The sequence below is a fragment of the Dama dama genome, chromosome 11 (assembly GCF_033118175.1).
Source record: "Dama dama isolate Ldn47 chromosome 11, ASM3311817v1, whole genome shotgun sequence".
NCBI lineage: Eukaryota > Metazoa > Chordata > Mammalia > Artiodactyla > Cervidae > Dama > Dama dama.
The window spans coordinates 1,604,031-1,621,212 of NC_083691.1; the positions used below are offsets into that span (position 1 = coordinate 1,604,031).

The 17,182-nt window shown below is 61.6% G+C and overlaps 1 protein-coding gene across 2 annotated transcripts in view; it reads right to left on the bottom strand.

Annotated features, from left to right (window-relative positions):
- Positions 1-1,141: 1,141 nt before the first annotated feature.
- The window catches only part of COL5A1 (collagen type V alpha 1 chain), a 144,818-nt gene continuing 128,777 nt past the window's right edge, over positions 1,142-17,182 (bottom strand). The window contains exons 63-66 of one of the 2 annotated variants that reach the window (XM_061154202.1): positions 16,204-16,316; positions 12,683-12,751; positions 9,060-9,293; positions 1,142-3,446 (exon numbers count right to left, since the gene is read on the bottom strand). In XM_061154202.1, coding sequence (XP_061010185.1) covers positions 3,300-3,446; positions 9,060-9,293; positions 12,683-12,751; positions 16,204-16,316 — 563 coding nt within the window. In that variant the 3' untranslated portion in view covers positions 1,142-3,299. Of the gene's footprint in view, positions 3,447-9,059; positions 9,294-12,682; positions 12,752-12,812; positions 12,882-16,203; positions 16,317-17,182 lie in introns of both variants that reach the window. The other variant, XM_061154201.1, reaches the window with a different exon arrangement.

The following is a 17,182-nucleotide window of genomic DNA, read 5'->3' on the forward strand; positions in this document are numbered from 1 at the left end:
CCACCGCCCTGCAGCGGGACCTGCCAACTCACACTGGCGTTGGAAAGGAAGTGCCCACTTCCCGGTTCATGTTCCCATCTGCTCCGGGATCGTCCAGGCTGGTGGATCTCAAACCCGAGCACCAGACTCCCCATCGACCTGCTTAAAACGCAGATGACGGGGCCTCCCCCAAGTTGTTCGGTTCAGCAGGTCTGCCGCGGGGCCCGGGAATCTGCATTCCTAACAGGGGCTGATGCTCTGGCCAATGGTCCACAGACCCAGTGGCTTTGACAGTAACCACACTCTCCGACAACCACAGCTGAGACCAACAGTTGCACGTTTCTTGCTCATGCTGCAAGTTCCTGGCGGTCTGGCTGGGGACTTCCTCCGGAACATGCTTGCTGGGGACGCAGTCACTCCAGGAACACGGCTGCTGAGATGCAAGAGGGAGCCAACATGACCACGTCCTGTCAGGGTCATCGGCCGTCGCAAGCCAGGGGGCCGGGCAGCACCGTCTTTCTCTGTCCAGCTGGGCAGCAGGAGCAGGTGCCTGGGACCTGGCACCCTGGAGGGCAGTCGGGGTCTGAACACCGAGAATTGTGGAAACTCCCCCACGAGGCGGGAGGGCTACTGCCTGGCCGCAGCCCAAGGGCACGCGGGGCACAGCTCTGTCTTCGCGATGCCCCCTGCCACTTCTTCCGAGGAAGAGCTCCCTTGGCGGGTGGTCTGGCCCACACCTTCCTTCCACTTTCCGTGACCATGGCCAGGGTTTCGAGTTTCTGCTGTCCTGAGACTGGGGTCACACATCGGTTTAATGCAGGGGAAGGCCCTGGTCACACTTAAGAAGACAGTCGATCACATCTGTTTACGGTGGAAACAGTCATCTTGATTTATTGAAAAACTATTACAATTATTCCTCTATTACACAGGTTTAAAATATTTTAAAATACCCTTTCCTGGGCATTACAGTTGAAACGTATGAACACGTCTATTGGGTTTTCGGGCAGTGTATACATTATGTCGCTTGACATTCTATTTTAAAGGGCCTAATGTCCTAGAATATTTGCCATAGGTTTTCTTTTGACCATTTTCCTTTTCTCTTCATCAACATGTGTCCAATTATATAGATGAGGGGGAAAAAAATAAAATTACACCAAAAGAATTTCTGCAAATATAAGAAGTAATTTTATTGCAATATATCATAGCTAAGTGGTCTGGGGAGAATGGGACATGTTTTGACTCAGTACAAATTACAACAGCTTTGAAGGGGCCAATGGAGGAAAAGATTGACAGAATAAAAGGAGAACTCGGTGGGATGAGAAATCAAAATGGAATCACATGACCTAGACAAAACCCACAGGGCGCCCTGTGGCAACGATCCGATATGGCTTTTCTTTTGAAGAGACGAAGGATAGGGTCATTGGCAGATGCTGGCATCCTGGGTTCGGAAGAATCTCGAAGCCAGACTTTTCTTTGGCAAGAGCAAGACTCAATTTCCAGGGAGTTCGGGAAAGCCTCGTGGGGGGTGTGCTGCTACTCCTGGGTTGCTCTGCTGCGGTTTCCTAAGCTGGAACCACGGTCCGATGGGGCAGGGTGGGCGGATAACAGCACCAGAGCCGGGACCCGTCACAACGCCTCCTGAGGGGGCTGCACAGGGCCCCAGGGCCCGTCTCGCTCTCCCATCCTGGCAGGAAAGGGCATTGCACGCGGGCAGCTTTTCACAGTAAAGGAATCACCTTTCCTTGCCAGCCCAGCAAGTCCTCGCCCTTGCTCGGTGAGGAGGACCGGTACCGGACGGAGCCTGGCTGGCCCGAGCACCCAAGCAGCTGAGACCCACGCCCAACACATTTGCAGACGGAAATCCAAATCACTTTCAAGGGGATAAGGCACAGCTGGCGACCCCGGCGGGAATCACGGAGTTCATTGCACATTTGTCTGTCTGCCGAGGCCACAGGAGGGCAGCCCCGCTGAGGGCCACGAGCTGCCTCAATTCAGTTCTTGCAAAAAAAAAAACAACGCAGAAATTAGCACCACAAACATTCGGCAACTGAGTACACTCTGCCATCGTTACACTGTGGATCATGCGGGAGGCATGCGCCTATTGTGTGCGTGCGTCTTCCGATCACAGACGCACAGCCTAGGAGTGGTACCCGGCCTGGAGCGGCTTCGCTGCTGTCTGGGAGGAGGGCAGGGCTACAGGAGGGCGGGTGGCCGCGTTTATCTTAATGTCCGTGGCAAAAACCTAGATGGTGGAGGGAGAGAGATGGGGAACGGGGCCCAGCAGGGAGCCCCAGTGACACCTTCAGGGAGATCTCAACAGATAGCACCACAAAGGAGGAGTGTAAAAATAAGCACCAATTTTCATTTCATTATCATCGACAGAAAATGTGGTTTCCCTGCCCTGGACATTCTCCCATCAGGCTCTGCAGGAAGAAACATGGAAAAAGGAAGCAATTAAAATTAATTTAAGCCTGCGTTTTCATCTAAGTGCATGTGGAGAAGGCAGAGTATAAAATCCTTTTTTCTTTTTCTCCCCGTTTAAAAAAAAATCCAGAGCTAATCAAAGATTTGTCTGAAAGGGGCAGTGGCACCTGCTTTGCGAATGGTGGGGCGAATGCTCGCTGCCTTTGGCAAATTTCCAATTCATCACACGTCCTGGAGAGGCGGGGGTGTGGACCGCCTCCCAGCACGCACGCCCCAGCGGTGTTTCCAACTCTCCCAGAGGGACTGCAGCGGGGTTCACAGGCATGATTGAAAGTCAGGGACACTGAACATGTATGACAATACAATACAAATATTTACTTAAAACTCACAAAAACAAAAGCACCTTTAATCCATCGGAAAGGCACATGCAGGATGACATTTGGCCTGTGAATGGATCTTGTTAAAAACGGAGGCTCTGGAGGGTGGGGTGACCTTTACAAGGCTGGCCTCGGAACAAGGTTTGAAGGTCAGGGGAAAATACACATCTTCAAGTTGAATTTTTTTTTTTTTTTTTTAAATGAGTGATCTCCAAATATGGCAGCCCTACCCCTCTCCGTGAAGACCATCCACGGGCTCGGGGGCAAGACCCGTGGGCCCCGCTCCCTTCCCAGGGAGTGCGGCGTCGCAGAAGGGGCTGCTGGAAGCGGGCGGCTGCGGGGCGTCTAGGTCATGTGATTCGGCTCCAGGGTGGGGGCGCGGACGCGGCTCTTTCCCTTTGCTCTCTCGGGGCTGGGCGGCCGGCGCGGTGGGGAGGGGCGAGGGGCCCTCACTGTCCGGACGCCCGCAGGCGGCGCGCTGAGGTCACGAGGTTGCTCTTGGGGCCGGGCTCGCGGCTCCTAGCCCAGGAAGCAAGCCGGCCCCACTTCAAATCCGAATTTCTGTGACGCTTCACCGAAGTCGTTGAACATGATGTCGACGATGGGCAGCTGCTCCACCTTGGGGGTGTCGATCTCCAGAACCGTCTTCTGATACCCTTTTTTCGTCTGCGGAGGGGGAGAGCAGGATGGGTCAGCAAGGGCCCCCGAGGTGAACCGATGGCCCAGGTCCGCCATGCCCCCCAGCTCCGAAACCCACCCCCAGCAGGATGACCGCTGTGGGAGCAGGCAGCTCACCCCAGGACATCCATCCAGCCCCACCACTTGGGAGCGGGACGCAGTGTAGGGAGGGTGTGCTGAGGGTCCTCAGCTCATCAGGACCCATGCTTCCATCCCGGCTAGCTGGGACCCCCCATTGAGCCACACGGATCTGCCCCAAGGCAGTCCAGCCAGGATGAGTCAGCCCTCCCCAGCTCCAACCCCCTGCCTCACTCCCGTGAGCATCTGAGTTCCTGACCAGCACCACCCTGGTGGACGAGAGCCCCACCTTCTGGTTGGGAGAGTGAACCCCAGGGGGTACAGACCTGCCCCAGGAGTGCTGGCTGCCCTCCCCCGCTGGCCACGTCCCCCAGAATACCGGGCTGAAGGTGCAAGTCCACCCTGGACGTAGAACCACCCACACCCAACCCTGAGCACCAGAACGCCTGTCAGGGATGCACTGGCCCCGCCCCCCAGCAGCGCCCCAAGATGAGGGTCCAGGATCAGCGCAGACACGGCCTGCTGGCCTGTTCTGGACCAGTGGCCTTCTCTGCCTCGCCTGAGAACAGGCGCGGCCTCAGCTGGATCTGGCCCCAGGGAGGCTGTCCCTCCCCCGTGCAATCCCCCACGAGGGGTGACCGGTCCAGGGAGAAGGTAGCGCCTCCGGCGGCCTCACCCCCCTCCAGCTGGATGGAGTGGGCACGACCCTCTCAGGGAGGCCATAACCATCACCTGGGTGGCCACGTAAAGCCCCTGGAGCCCCACGTGGCCCTGGCAAAGTGGTCAGTGCTAGGAGGTGGCCGCCACTCTCTGGGTGGCAGGCTTCAGGACAGCCCCGGCCCCAGACTTCCCGGTGGATCACTCCTCCTGGGAGCCTGCCTGGTGAGGACAGCCTCAGGAGGGAGCTTCACGTGGCAGTCGCTCAGCAACCTCAGGCACCTTCAGGGACTGACTGTGCGGCCCCAGACCCGATGGGGAAGCCTTACCCCCTGGGTGACTGTGTTGGGAGGCCATTAGGTCACGGGGAAGGGGCCTCATGAAAGGGATTCGCGCCCTGTTAAGAAGCAGCTGGCATGCTAGCTCTTAACAAGGGGATTTGGGGCGGCCATCCGCAGCCTGGGGGAGGGCCCCTACCAGCCCGGACAGCTGGCATCGGCTCAGACGTGAGCCTCCAGCGCTGCGAGGATGCCTGTGTGCTGTTGATGAGCCCCTGGTCAGAAGTCACCTGTGACAGCTGCTCAAACAGACCAGGACAGATGCCGGGCCAGAGCCAGCCCGCTAGGCTACCCCCAGATTCGTCACCCTCCGAAACTAAGTCAGGTGACTGATAGCTGCTATTTTAGGTGCTAAATATGGGGGGTAATTTGTTACAAGCAATGGATGACTACCATACTTGCTGCGGCTCATTTTTCTCCATAGAGAACCGGTACCCGTGCTCCACGGACACGGGGAGCACGGGTGAAGCCTCAGGGATCACCCCAGCCGGGCCTCCGTGAAGGCGCTTCTGGACTGAGCCCGGGAGAGACCTGCTCTGAGTTTCCTTCAGAGTCTCCGCGACCCGCGGACTCGCCTCCCCTCGGCCCTGCCTTCACAGGAACGGGAGCACCCTCAGCGGGCCAGGCTGGGATCGCTTTAACGCCGGGATCAACACTTCAGAGTCAAGGTGCGTCCTCCTGGGAGCTGTCAGTACCGCTGGTTTCAGCCTGTTCCGGAGACAGAATTCAGGAGGCCGCGAGCAGGATGCGGCATCTGCATGGTTTAGATGCATCTCGGGCAATGCTGACACGCGTGGGTCACTGTCAGCCTCTGAGCAACACTGTCTGAAGGACCTGTCCAGCGGCCAGGAGCTCGAGGGCATAGATGCGGTGGGCTTCCAGTGGAGGGGCTGAGGCCCGGCCCGGGGAGCACAGCCAGCCCTCCACTGTCAGGGAAGGCGCTAAGGGCCACCGCAGCCTTGTGGGTGCTGGGAGGGACTGGGGGGCAGCGGGGCTGGACTCAGGGCCCCCAGGGAGGATGCCACCCTCGCCTCTTAGGTGGGGAGCCCTGGGAGGAAGCTGAGCCTTTTCCCTCCCTTGGCCGGTCCAGCGAGGAGGGTTCAGAGTCCACCCGTCCCTCTGCCCCAGCTCTGGCCCTGATCCGACCACCACCCAGCAGGAGCCGCCCTGGCCTCTGATGGGCCTCTGTGGTCACAGGGAGCCGGGCAGCCCGGCTTGCCTCTCCTCCACGGGGAGGGGACCGAGAGGCCTCGGCAGCGCCAGTGCCCGCTGCCTCCTCCTACCAGGGACGGCAGCATGTGCTGAGCTGGCGGGTGCTTTCTCCCGGACGGACGGGGCCCCAGCGCTGTGGTTATCAGAGCGCTCAGGGGGGCGTCCACAAGCACTGGGCTCCATCACCCCGTCACTCTTGAGGCATAAGTAACCATCACGGGCTGGCACCGGGCCCCCAGGGTGCGCGGAGCTGCACAGACCGTGGGGTTTATGTGGTGGGGCTCCTCGGCCTCCTGCCCAGAGAGTGGAGCCTCTGAACTCAGCGGCCCGCCAGTCAGGCTGCACAGCCGCCCCACGCCAGCATACGAATCCCAGCGTCTTTGGTCCTTGCTACAGTGTGGGCCAAGCGGGCCTCCAGGGAGGCAGGCCTCTCTGCCCCCAGCCTGCGTTCCTTGAGCCTCCTGCATGAGCACCTGGGAGGGGTGTGACCTTCAGATCATGGCTGCGCTTCCGGCGGGCAGTGGCGTGGCGCGGGGTGAGCAGAGCACGGACGACTCCCGGCCGTCCTCCAGAAGCGCCCCGTGCCCCAGCTCCAAGCTCCGCCCGGCCCGGAGCACAGCCCCTCCTCGCGGCCCTTCCCCTGCCTGTCCGCTGAGCCCAGTTTTCCCCATCAGCTGGGTTACTCTCTTTAGACATCTTCTCAAAGACAGACTCTTTCCAAGAGTAAAAACGTCAAGCACCAAATGCAGATATTTCCATGATGCCAAGTCTTGCTTCTGCATCGGAGGTGCCCAGAGGACCGGCACGGAGCGTGGCGATGGCGGCCAGGGTTCCTGGGGTCGCAGCAGACGACTGGATCTGTGTTTTTCTCAAGGAGCAGCTCAGGGTCTGGATCTCACATGGGTCTCGGTGTCAGGGCGCCTGGGCAGCAGGGCTGGCTTTGGTGGGTGGAGACAAGGAGCCAGATCCTTCTGACCTTCTGAGTGACTCAGAAACTGTGACCGTCCTGGAGAGCGGTGGCCCTCTGCCGGGCACTCTTGTCCCCAGAGGTGCACGTGGCAATACCACCTGCTCCCTCACCCCAGACACGTTTTCCCAGCATCCTCTCAGGGAACGCCCCTTCTTCTGGAAAACCAGTCTCCGCCCTTTACAGGTGACACGTATGGGCCAACCAGAGTGTTTCCCTTTCTGCCAGGGGAGCCGGGGAGCTCAGCCCCACTGCAGGCTCTGCCCCAGGGCTGACCCTCCTCCTCAAGTCCTCATTTCTCCTCCTCCTCCTCCACCCGATTGCCTCACACTCGGGAGCCCGAGTTGCCTAAAAATAGGAACCACGATGATTCTGGGCTCATGGCAGCTGAGCGCAGCTCTGAGTTCTCCTCCGGCACGTTCCTCCCGGAGCAGCCCCGTGAATCAGTGCTATTCTTGTCTTCCTTTGTAGGAGGCAGACATGAGACAGGGTTTTAGTTGGTGCCTCACAACCTCTGGAAGCAGCTTGGGGTTTGCGTCAGGAACGTGAGCAGATGTTGGACGACCAGGGCTTCCGGAGCTTTGGGTCCTTTTTCCCGGGGTGCCCTGCATCCCCTGACCTCAGGGAGGGACCCGTTCTGCACAGGCCATGGTCAGGTCCGAAGGACTGACCCACACCAGGGCCAGGGGCCAGGGCATCAGGGAGAGGAGGCTGCCCCGCCAGGCACCCTGGCCCCATGACTGCCCCGCACACACTCACCTCTAATCCCCAAGAAACCCCAGGGGCTATAACTAGATCCTTTTTTGGAAAGAAGGTCCAGAGCTCCCATGGCTGAAAAGCCCAGGCCAGTCCCAGGAGAGCAGCCAGGGGAGGAGGCAAGGTGTGAGTCTAGTTCCACCTGAGTCCTGCTCTCAGCAGTGGGTCAGCACCTGCCTTCCTGCCAGCCCTCTGGGCTCATCCCAGACACTCCTGGCTGGCCAAGTGGCCAGACCACCTTGACGGACCTTAGGGAGAACCCTCAGATCCCACACACCCCGACAGCATGGCATGGAAATGCAATGGTAGGAGCACTGGCTGCTCCCAAGCATGCAGAGGCAGCTTGGTGCCTGGGATGTCTGCCCCCAGCTGGGGGCGCTCGTGACCAGCTCTGACACACGCCCTGGCCGCTCTGTTCAACAAGAGGGTTGGGGCCAAGTGTAAAACCTCCGGAACCAAGAAGAACCAGAAGGGACTGCAGATGGTTTACTCCATGTGGAAATCCATGGGAAGGGCCCCAACTGGGACTGGGTCCTGGGATGGAGGGAAGGGCTTCCCGACCATAAGATGAGAGGCTGGCGCCTTCCAGAGGAGGGTGTCCACAGAGGCTGGCACCATGCAGTGGGCGCTGGACACCCAGCAGGGCAGAGCCTACACTAGCCAAGTCCCCCGAGGGAGCCAGGCTGGGCAGGGACCTTGGGCAGGGTCTCTGGAAGCAGGTGGTGAGAGGTCAGGGGTCCGATGTTAGAGGAGGCAGTAAGACCAGCAGGATGGTGATTCCTGGTGGCCCCCCCGACCTCCAGCCTAGGACAGGCCACACGGGAGACCCATCTGAGGGTTTCTCCAGGACTGGGCACCATGCACTGCTGTGCTAAATATCTCCCAGGATCCCAGGACAGAAGGACCCAGCTCAGATCTAGGGGCTGACCCTCACTCTCGGGGGCACATGTAGGGGTGCAAGGGGGCAAGTACAAGGTCCAAGGAGTGAAGGCAGCCCAGCCCTGGCCGGCCTCTCGGGTCTGAGCAGAGCCTCTTTCCTAGAGGGAGGCACAGGGTCCAGGGAGGGGACCCAGTGTGAGCCGGGGATGTCATGAGAGTGGGCAGTTCCACTGCCCGCTCTCTGCAGACATCTCCCAGGATGGCCATGTTCTCAGGGGGCTCAGCCTCAGCTCCGGCCGTTCCCAAAAAGTGGAGGCGTCTCAACTTCCGAATCGGACCAAGAGTACTTCACAGCACCCCAGGCTTTGGGTCAGGGACCTGGGCTCGCCCTCTCCAACACCCAGCATCTCGGGAAGGTCCCGCTGTGGGCTACGGAATTCCACGTCCGCCAGCCACCGTCAGCCCTCACTACGCCCGGCACATGGCAAGTGCCTGGGGAATTCACATAGAGCAAATGACTGCCCCGCAGCAGACGGCGCCAGACGCCGCACCCCGCCACGCCCGCGACGACACCACGCCCCGCTGCCCTGACCACGCCCCGCCCCCACCGACGCCCCGCCCCGCTGCCCCAGACGCCACACCCACGCCCCGCCCACCTCGATGCCCCGCCCACGCCCCGCCCGACGCCCCGCCCCGCGCGCAGACGACACTCACGGCGCAGCCGTCCACCAGGGCGCGGATGTAGGGGCTGTTGTCGTAGGACATCTCCTCGTCGTTGGAGCCCAGGAAGCGCATGGCCTTGTCGTAGCTGCCTGTGGCGGCGTCCTGCCAGGCCACCGACTGGTAGCAATTGTAGGTGATGTTCTGGTGGGCGGAGGCGCTGAGCAGCCGCAGGAAGGTCATCTGGACCACGCCCACGGGGCTGCCCTCGGCGTCCACGTAGGAGAGCTGCAGGGCGACAGGACGGGGGCTCAGCAGGGCGGGGACTCGCGGCCTCGCAAGGCCCCTCGTCCACACGGGCGGGCTTGGGAGCTTCAGCCCGGAGCTGTCTCCTCTGGAGTGTTGGTCATGCCAAGCGCCCCACCTGGAAACAAGCCACACACCCGGGCCCCCAGGCCAGCACGCGCTGGCTCTCTGTGGGGTTCCCTGGAACAAGTGAGCCCGGCCCTCGTTTCCTTCAAGGACCCAAGTAACCCACCCACTCCTTGCCTGGCTGGTCCCTACTCAGCCTCTGGGGCCCAACTCATATGCTTCCTCTTCCAGGAAGCCTGCCTGGGTTAGATTTCCTCACCCAGCGTGGCCTGGCTCAGTGTCCCTCTTTCCTTCTGGCTGGAGGGCCCTCCACGCCAGCACTGGACTCCTGTCTGGGGGCCCCTGGGGCCTGGTCTGTGGCCCTCCTTGGACCGAGAGTACCCTGGGGACAGGAGCCTGGCATGCACAGCTCTATCTCTGTGCTCTGAGATCAGCATAAGGAAGGTGCTCATTAGATGATGCTGACCACTGGCTGGTGGTCGCCGTGATGTACAAAGACCTGACCGGGGCCGTGAGAACTGGACACCGAAAGGGCACGAGGCCTTGGAGAGGAACGGGACGGTTGGGTACGAGGCATGGGGTGCTTGGCCAGCAGACAGGAAGACCAGCCTGTGAGAGGGTCACGGGCCATGTGGCCGAGAGCCAGAGGCCTGGAGGGACTGGGCACTTCCCTGGAGCATGAGGGGAAGCCTCTGCTGCGCCCTCCTCGGGCGTTCACCCAGGAGAGACCACAGTGGGTGGGGTTTGGCCGAGGGGTCAGGGGGTCAGCCTTGCCCATGTGAGTGGGCAGCCTGAAGTCGGGGTGAGACACCCGTAAGAGAGGGCAGGCTGGTTCCCAAGTGACTTCTCGGCGTCACTGGCTGGGAGCTCAGCTGGGCCCATGCTGGGCACCCCGAGGGACAGGTCAGCTTCTGCACCTTCTCAATGGCGGTTCTGTGAGCTGCTGCGCCCGGCAGGAGCAGGGCCTCCCAAACCCCTGGGACAAGACAGGTCTCTCCTCCCCGAAGGCCCTCCTCTCAGACCCAGCAGAGCGAGCTCGGCCCGTCCTGGGTCCCCATCAGACAGGGGTGGGCGAACGTCAGGGCCTGACATCCCAGGTCCTCCCGACACACGGCTGCTCCACCTCTGCTCTGCTTCAGACCCCAGCGCCCGGCTCAGCCATGCAGGCGCACTGGCTGCCCCCAAGCACGCAGAGGCAACTTGGTGCCCGAGGTGCCTGCCCCTGGCCGGGGACACCTGTGACCAGCTCTGACACACGCCCTGGCCGCTCTGCTCAACAAGAGGGTTGGAGCCAAGTGTAAAACCTCCAGAACCAAGAAGAACCAGAAGGGATTACAGACGGTCTAGTCTACGTGGAAATCCACGGGAAGGGCCCCCAAACACCCATGCTGATCACACAAGGGGGGCTTGAAGTCGCTACTGCCCATGTATACAGAGATATCTGTGTAAGGACGGCTGATGGCGGTGAGCCAAGCCCGGCTTCCTACTCCTCCCCACGTGGGTGGGAAGGGCATGGAGCGGCCGGCCAGCTCCCCACATGGCCGCCGGCCGCTGACTTCCAGCCGGACCTTGAGGAGAGAGAGGGGATACCAACCGCAGTCACGGCCATCGGGTGCTCCTCCTGGAGGGAAGGTGACTGACTGGAGGCAGGAGGCATGCGCAGAGAGAGGCGGGGGGCAGTGCTGGACGCAGAAGGACCTGAAGCCCCAGAGCCGGGCAGGGGTGAGACCCAGGCTCCGCCCACCCCGAGCCCCCCGTTGGCATCTCAGAGCCCTGGCGTGAGCCCCTCCCCTCCTGGGGGAAAGGGGCCGTGCAGCATCCCCTTCATGACGCCCAGGGCAGCCGGCCCAGAAAAGCGCCTATTTCTTCAGGGGGGGGACCTCATCTACGCCCTGTGACAGTCACGGGCACCTGGAAATGATGCGGCCGAAAAATGGAGGCAACATGCTGCCGTCCCTGGGACCGTCCCTCCACCTCCATTCTTGGTCAAACAGGACGTGAGGAGGAGGTGGGCTCGGGTCGGCGGCTGAAAGTGGGTGCTCTGCGCCCTCGTCTGCGGAATCAGGCAGTGGGCGTGGGGGATGAGGGCCCCCGTCTGGAGAAGCCCACCAGCCCGGCTGCAGAAGGGACCTGGCCCTGGGCCCTCCTCCTCCTGAGTGCTGCGCCCACCCACCACCATCCGCCAGGCTCAAGTGCCCTGGGCACTGCCCTCCCAAGGGGTGCCCACTTCAGATCCTTCTGCATGCCAGCGGCTCTGTCTTGAGGACAGCCCCAAGGCGGCGCGGGGAAGAGAGTCAGCAGGAGGGAGGGGGCGAGGGTGCCTGGGTGTCCGCACAGAGACAGGAAGCCCACGGCGAGGCAAGGCGAGAGCAGGCCTTGTGTCTAGAAAGAGCTTCGGTGACCGGGGCTCGAGGACACGGGCGTGAGCTGTTAATAGTGAGCACGTAGCACCTTGGGGTCTAGGATCAGGGTCCCTGGGGTGGACCGCTGGATGGCCCTGCTCTGAGTCCCGGGGGAGAGCGGCCCTGGGCCCCTGGGGAGCTGACCAAGGGCGGACGGTCAGGCCCACGCTGTGGACCCGAGAGCTGCTTCTGAGAAACAAGGGCGTCCTTCAAGGGCGGCCGGGTGGACCCGGGCCAAGGAGGGAACGCAGGAAGCGAGGAGCTCTGGTGGCGCCTGCCGCGTGACCACGTCTGGAACCTGGGCCTTGAGCTCATCGGGAAGGGGTCACAGAACTCTGCAATGGGCCCCAGAAAGGGGCCCGAGTCGAAGCCCCGGAACGGTCTGGGAAAACGCTCTACTGGGCGGAAGCAGTCATGGCCCTAGGGGATCAGGTGTGACGGGCCTCAGTCTCTTGACCCCTGGAGACCCACCACGTCCAGTCCTTTCGGGGGACGCCAGCTGCCTGCACCTCTGGATGGGCCATTTTTTAAGACTGGATCCCCAGAAGTTAGCACAGGGGCTGGACGGCTTAATGGTCCAGGGCCCACCCCATCCGAGCTGCCCACTAGGACTGAGCGAAATAAACCCTCCAGTCCTGGAGTCTCTGGTCTCGGTTCCTGGCAGCCCCCGGAGGGGGGCTCTGAAAGCCAGCCTCACGCCCTCCACCTGAGCAGACAGCCGCCTGGCTGCCCTCGGCTAGAGTGGACCCCCGTCGGCGCGGCAGGAGGGGCCGGCCTGGGCCTGGCGGTCACGGCGGCGGAGCAGCTTGGCCAAAGGGCGAGAGCAGGTGCGGCGCTGGGGGTCCGTCCCATGCAGAGCCGAGCCAGGCCGAGCCGCAAGCAGGCGGCCGCGGGGCCACTTACCAGCGACCCTCGCTTGTACTGACTGTACCAGGTGGCAGGCTGCTCTTTGGGCCAGCGGGCCATTCTACTCTGCAAGATACGAAACGGGCGGGTTCAAACCACACCGCACACACGGCGGAGGCCGTCTTACCAGTTTGCCACGCTTGAATTCACTGAACCAGGAACCCGGGTTTTCTTTGGGCCAAGAAGTGATTCTGGCCTAAACATCGAGGGGGAGGCAGGGAGGGAGAGAAACAGAGAGAACGACAGCGTTACTTCTGCCTCCTTGAGAGACGCTCCCGCGTCCTGCAGGCGCGCCGTCTCCCCGCCGAGCGGAGAAGCTGCGAGGCCGGCCAGCCCTTCGGGCGCCCCCATCTCCCCTTGAGCTGGTGCTCGCTCCGGGTCAGGCCCGTGACCACCGCAGGGACTGGCCCTGGTGCTTTCCAGGGGTCCACGCCGGCTCCACGGGCAGGATCAGAGTCTGCATCTGATCACTTCCGTGTGTCCAGCACACAGAGCCTCGCGCTTGGCGACTGCAGAGACCGATCTAGGGGCATGGCTTCATCTCCAAGGCCTCTCCCTGGGAACACAGCGGGCAGGAGACCCTCCCAGGGTCCAGCCAGGGGTGAGGTGTACACGTGTTTCCTGCCTGTGATGTGTGCATTGGTGGCACGTGTGGTGTGTGTGCCGAGTGTGCGGTGGGGCATCCTCTTTGGGGAGAGCGCCCATGAGTCCAGCCGGTTCCCAGCCATCCCTCAGGTCCTCTGCCCGTGCCGGGGGTCCTGGGCCCCATCCCCTGCTCCTCTCCTGAGCTGGGCTCATGCAGGGGAGCCCGAGCAGTCACCCCAGGGAAGGGCCAGCGCGCCCAGCCCGCCTCCTGTCCTGCAGGACTCTGCGCCCGCTTCCGAGCCTGCTGCTCTCACTGCTGTGCTAGGCTAGCGTGAGGACCACGTCCTCCCGGAGCAGGAGCGGGGCTGCAGGCGGCGGGGGGCCTCACCCAGACCTCTCCTCCCCACCCCACCCTCCTGCTGCCGAGGGGGCCCTGCAGCCCGGGCGACTGGGCACAACGTCTCCACCTGCCCGAGGCTCCCAGCCCGTGGGCCCGTGGAGGTCAGCACACGAGCAGAGGAAGAGCAAGGAGCCGCGGGGCTCACTCAGCGCCCCAAGCCCACCGTCCGCCTGGCTCCACCACCAGGGAAGGCTCCTAGGGGTTCCCCTGGCTCCCCGGCAGTGAGGCCGTCTGCAGAGGACAGACAGCAACACAAGGACATGAAATGGCATTTTTCCATCTGAATTTCCACCGGCACCTCTGTCAGAGGCAGGGCCAGGGTCTGGGTTTCCTCATGACCCACAGAGGTCTTGCTGCTTGAGTGTGTTTCCCCAGGATTTAAAATCCCAGGTCGGGGGAGCGTGAGCATAAGCCAGGGTCCCTGAGTGTCCCGGTCAGCGCAGGCCCTGCTCCCACGGCCCCGGGGGGTGCTGGCGCTCCCGCGGGGACGGTGAACCACAGGGACTGGCACCGCGGCAGCTTCCCTCAAGGGAAGTGGCTCTGGGCGTTGAGGACACGGGTACCCGACTCCTGCCGGGTGCGACCCTGGACCTGCGTGGCTCCAGGAACCCACCGCCCTCGGCTTGCGGCAGGGACGGGGAGCCGGCGGGGCGGGACATCCTGGAGGAGGGTCTGTGCAGGAGGTGCAGAGGGCACTGCGGCCCAAGACTGCACCGTCTTCCCAGCTAGAGACCTCGCCCTCCTTCCTCACCTGTTCTGGGCTAAAGAGCGCCCGGCTTCCAACACGTGCTTGAGAGAAGGCGACACATGCCAGCCACACACACCTGTCCCTGCATGCCATCCACAGGCCACCCACACGCCATCCACATGTCATCTACACGTCATCTGCATGCCATTCACACATCACCCACACACCATCCATACATCATCTGCATGCCATTCACACATACCCATACGTCACCCACATGCCACCCACACGTCATCCGCATGCCATTCACACATCACCCACACATCACCCACACACCACCCACATGCCATCCACACATCACCCTCACGTCACCCACGTCACCCGCATGCCATTCACACATCACCCACATGACACCTGCATGTCACCCATATGCCATCAACACGTCACCCACACGTCACCAACATGCCATCCACACGTCACCCACACGTCACCCACATGCCATCCACACGTCACCCACACATCACCCACATACCATCCACACGTCACCCACATGCCATCCACACATCACCCACACGCCATCCACACATCACCCACATGCCATCCACGCATCTGCATGCCATCCACACATCACCCACACATCACCCACACACCACCCACATGCCATCCACACATCACCCTCACGTCACCCACGTCACCCGCATGCCATTCACACATCACCCACATGACACCTGCATGTCACCCATATGCCATCCACACGTCACCCACATGCCATCCACACGTCACCCACACGTCACCCACATGCCATCCACACGTCACCCACACATCACCCACATACCATCCACACGTCACCCACACGTCACCCACATGCCATCCACACATCACCCACACGCCATCCACACATCACCCACATGCCATCCACTCATCTGCATGCCATTCACACATCACCCACACGTCACCCACACGTCACCCTCACGCCATCCACATGCCACCCACACATCACCCGCATGCTATTCACACATCACCCACATGCCACCTGCATGTCACCCGCACGCCATCAACACACCACCCACACGCCACCCACATGCCACCTGCATGGCATTCACACATCACCCACACGTCACCCTCACGCCATCCACATGCCACCAACACATTACCACACACCATCCACACGCCACCCACACGTCACCCGGATGCCACCTGCTACCATCCACCTGCCACCCACACACCATCCACACACCATCACTCACTATCCACATACCCTGGTTTACACCTGTCCACACACACAGAGACACCACCACAGAGGCGAGGCCTCTAAAAGACCACAGGTGACTCCGATTGACACCTTAGAAAATCTCCATGGATCAGGACCTCACTAAACAGACTATAAAGGAATGTACTGTGCTCAGGAGCAAACACCTTTGAAGCTGCCACTAAGAATTTCAGCAAACGCCACCTTCTACGAGATGTATCTGGGTCACTTGGCCCTAAAAGTCCTTTCATGGGCTTCAGGCTGGTCTGAGGTCAGGACTACAGGGTCATTTTGGGGAGGATCTGACCAACCAGTGGTGGAAATCCTAGCTTTGGGGGTAGTTGAGGGAAGATGCCCATGAGCCAGGCACTCCTCAACCTTCCACAAACGAGACTGCACCAAGCCCGTCTCATTGCTAGAAGTTTCTCCTCAAAGAAAACTTAAGTCTATTTCTGGAGGAGAAAGCTTAATTTTGGAACTGGTTTTCATTTCCTGGTTTCAGCTTCTGGTTTTCACTCCTGAAACTGCATGCATGTGACACAGCGGGAGCCCCGGCCCAGCCCACTGGGAGAGGAGGTGACGGGGGCGGCACTCACCCCCTCGGACTTCTTGTCAGGGAAGACGCACGTTGACCCCCCAGCCGTGAAGTTGCAGTAGACCTTGAAGGAGTCCCGGGAGCAGCCTTGGTTCGGATCCACCCAGTATTCACCTGCATCACAGGGTCGGGGTCAGGGTCAGGGTCAGGGTCAGGGTGGAGGTCAGGGCCAGGGTTAGGGTCCGGGTCGGGGTCAGGGTCTGGGTCAGGGTCAGGGTTAGGGTCCGGGTCGGGGTCAGGGTCGGTGTCAAGGCAGACGTCAGGGTTAGGGTCTGGGTCGGGGTCAGGGTCAGGGTCAAGGGTCAGGGTGGAGGTCAGGGCCAGGGTCAGGACCAGGGTAGAGGTCAGGGCCAGGGTCAGGGTTAGGGTGGAGGTCAGGGTCAGTGTCAAGGTAGAGGTCAGGGTCAGGGTTAGGGTCCAGGTCGGGGTCAGGGTCTGGGTCAGGGTCAAGGGTCAGAGTGGAGGTCAGAGTCAGGATTAGAGTCTGGGTCGAGGTCAGTGTCAAGGTGGAGGTCAGGGTCAGGGTTAGGGTCCAGGTTGGGGTCAGTGTCAAGGTGGAGGTCAGGGTCAGGGTTAGGGTCGGGGTCGGGGTCAGGGTGGAGGTCAGGGTTAGGTTCTGGGCTGGGGTCAGGGTTGGGGTTGGGGTCAGGGTCTGGGTCGGGGTCAGGGTTAGGGTTGGGGTCAGGATTAGGGTTCGGATCAGGGTCAGGGTCAGTGTCAAGGTGGAGGTCAGGGTCAGGATTAGGGTCGGGGTTGGGGTCAGGGTCAGGGCCGGGGTCTTGGTCGGAGTCAGGGTTAGGGTCAGGGTCAGGATTAGGGTCCGGGTCAGGGTTGGGGTCTGACTCAGGGTCAGGGTCTGGGTCAGGGTCAGGGTTAGGGTCGGGGTTGAGGTCAGGGTCGGGGTCAGGGTCAGAGTCTGCTTAGGGTCAGGGCTAGGATCCAGGTTGGGGTCAGGGTCAGGGTCAGGGTCAGGGAGGCGG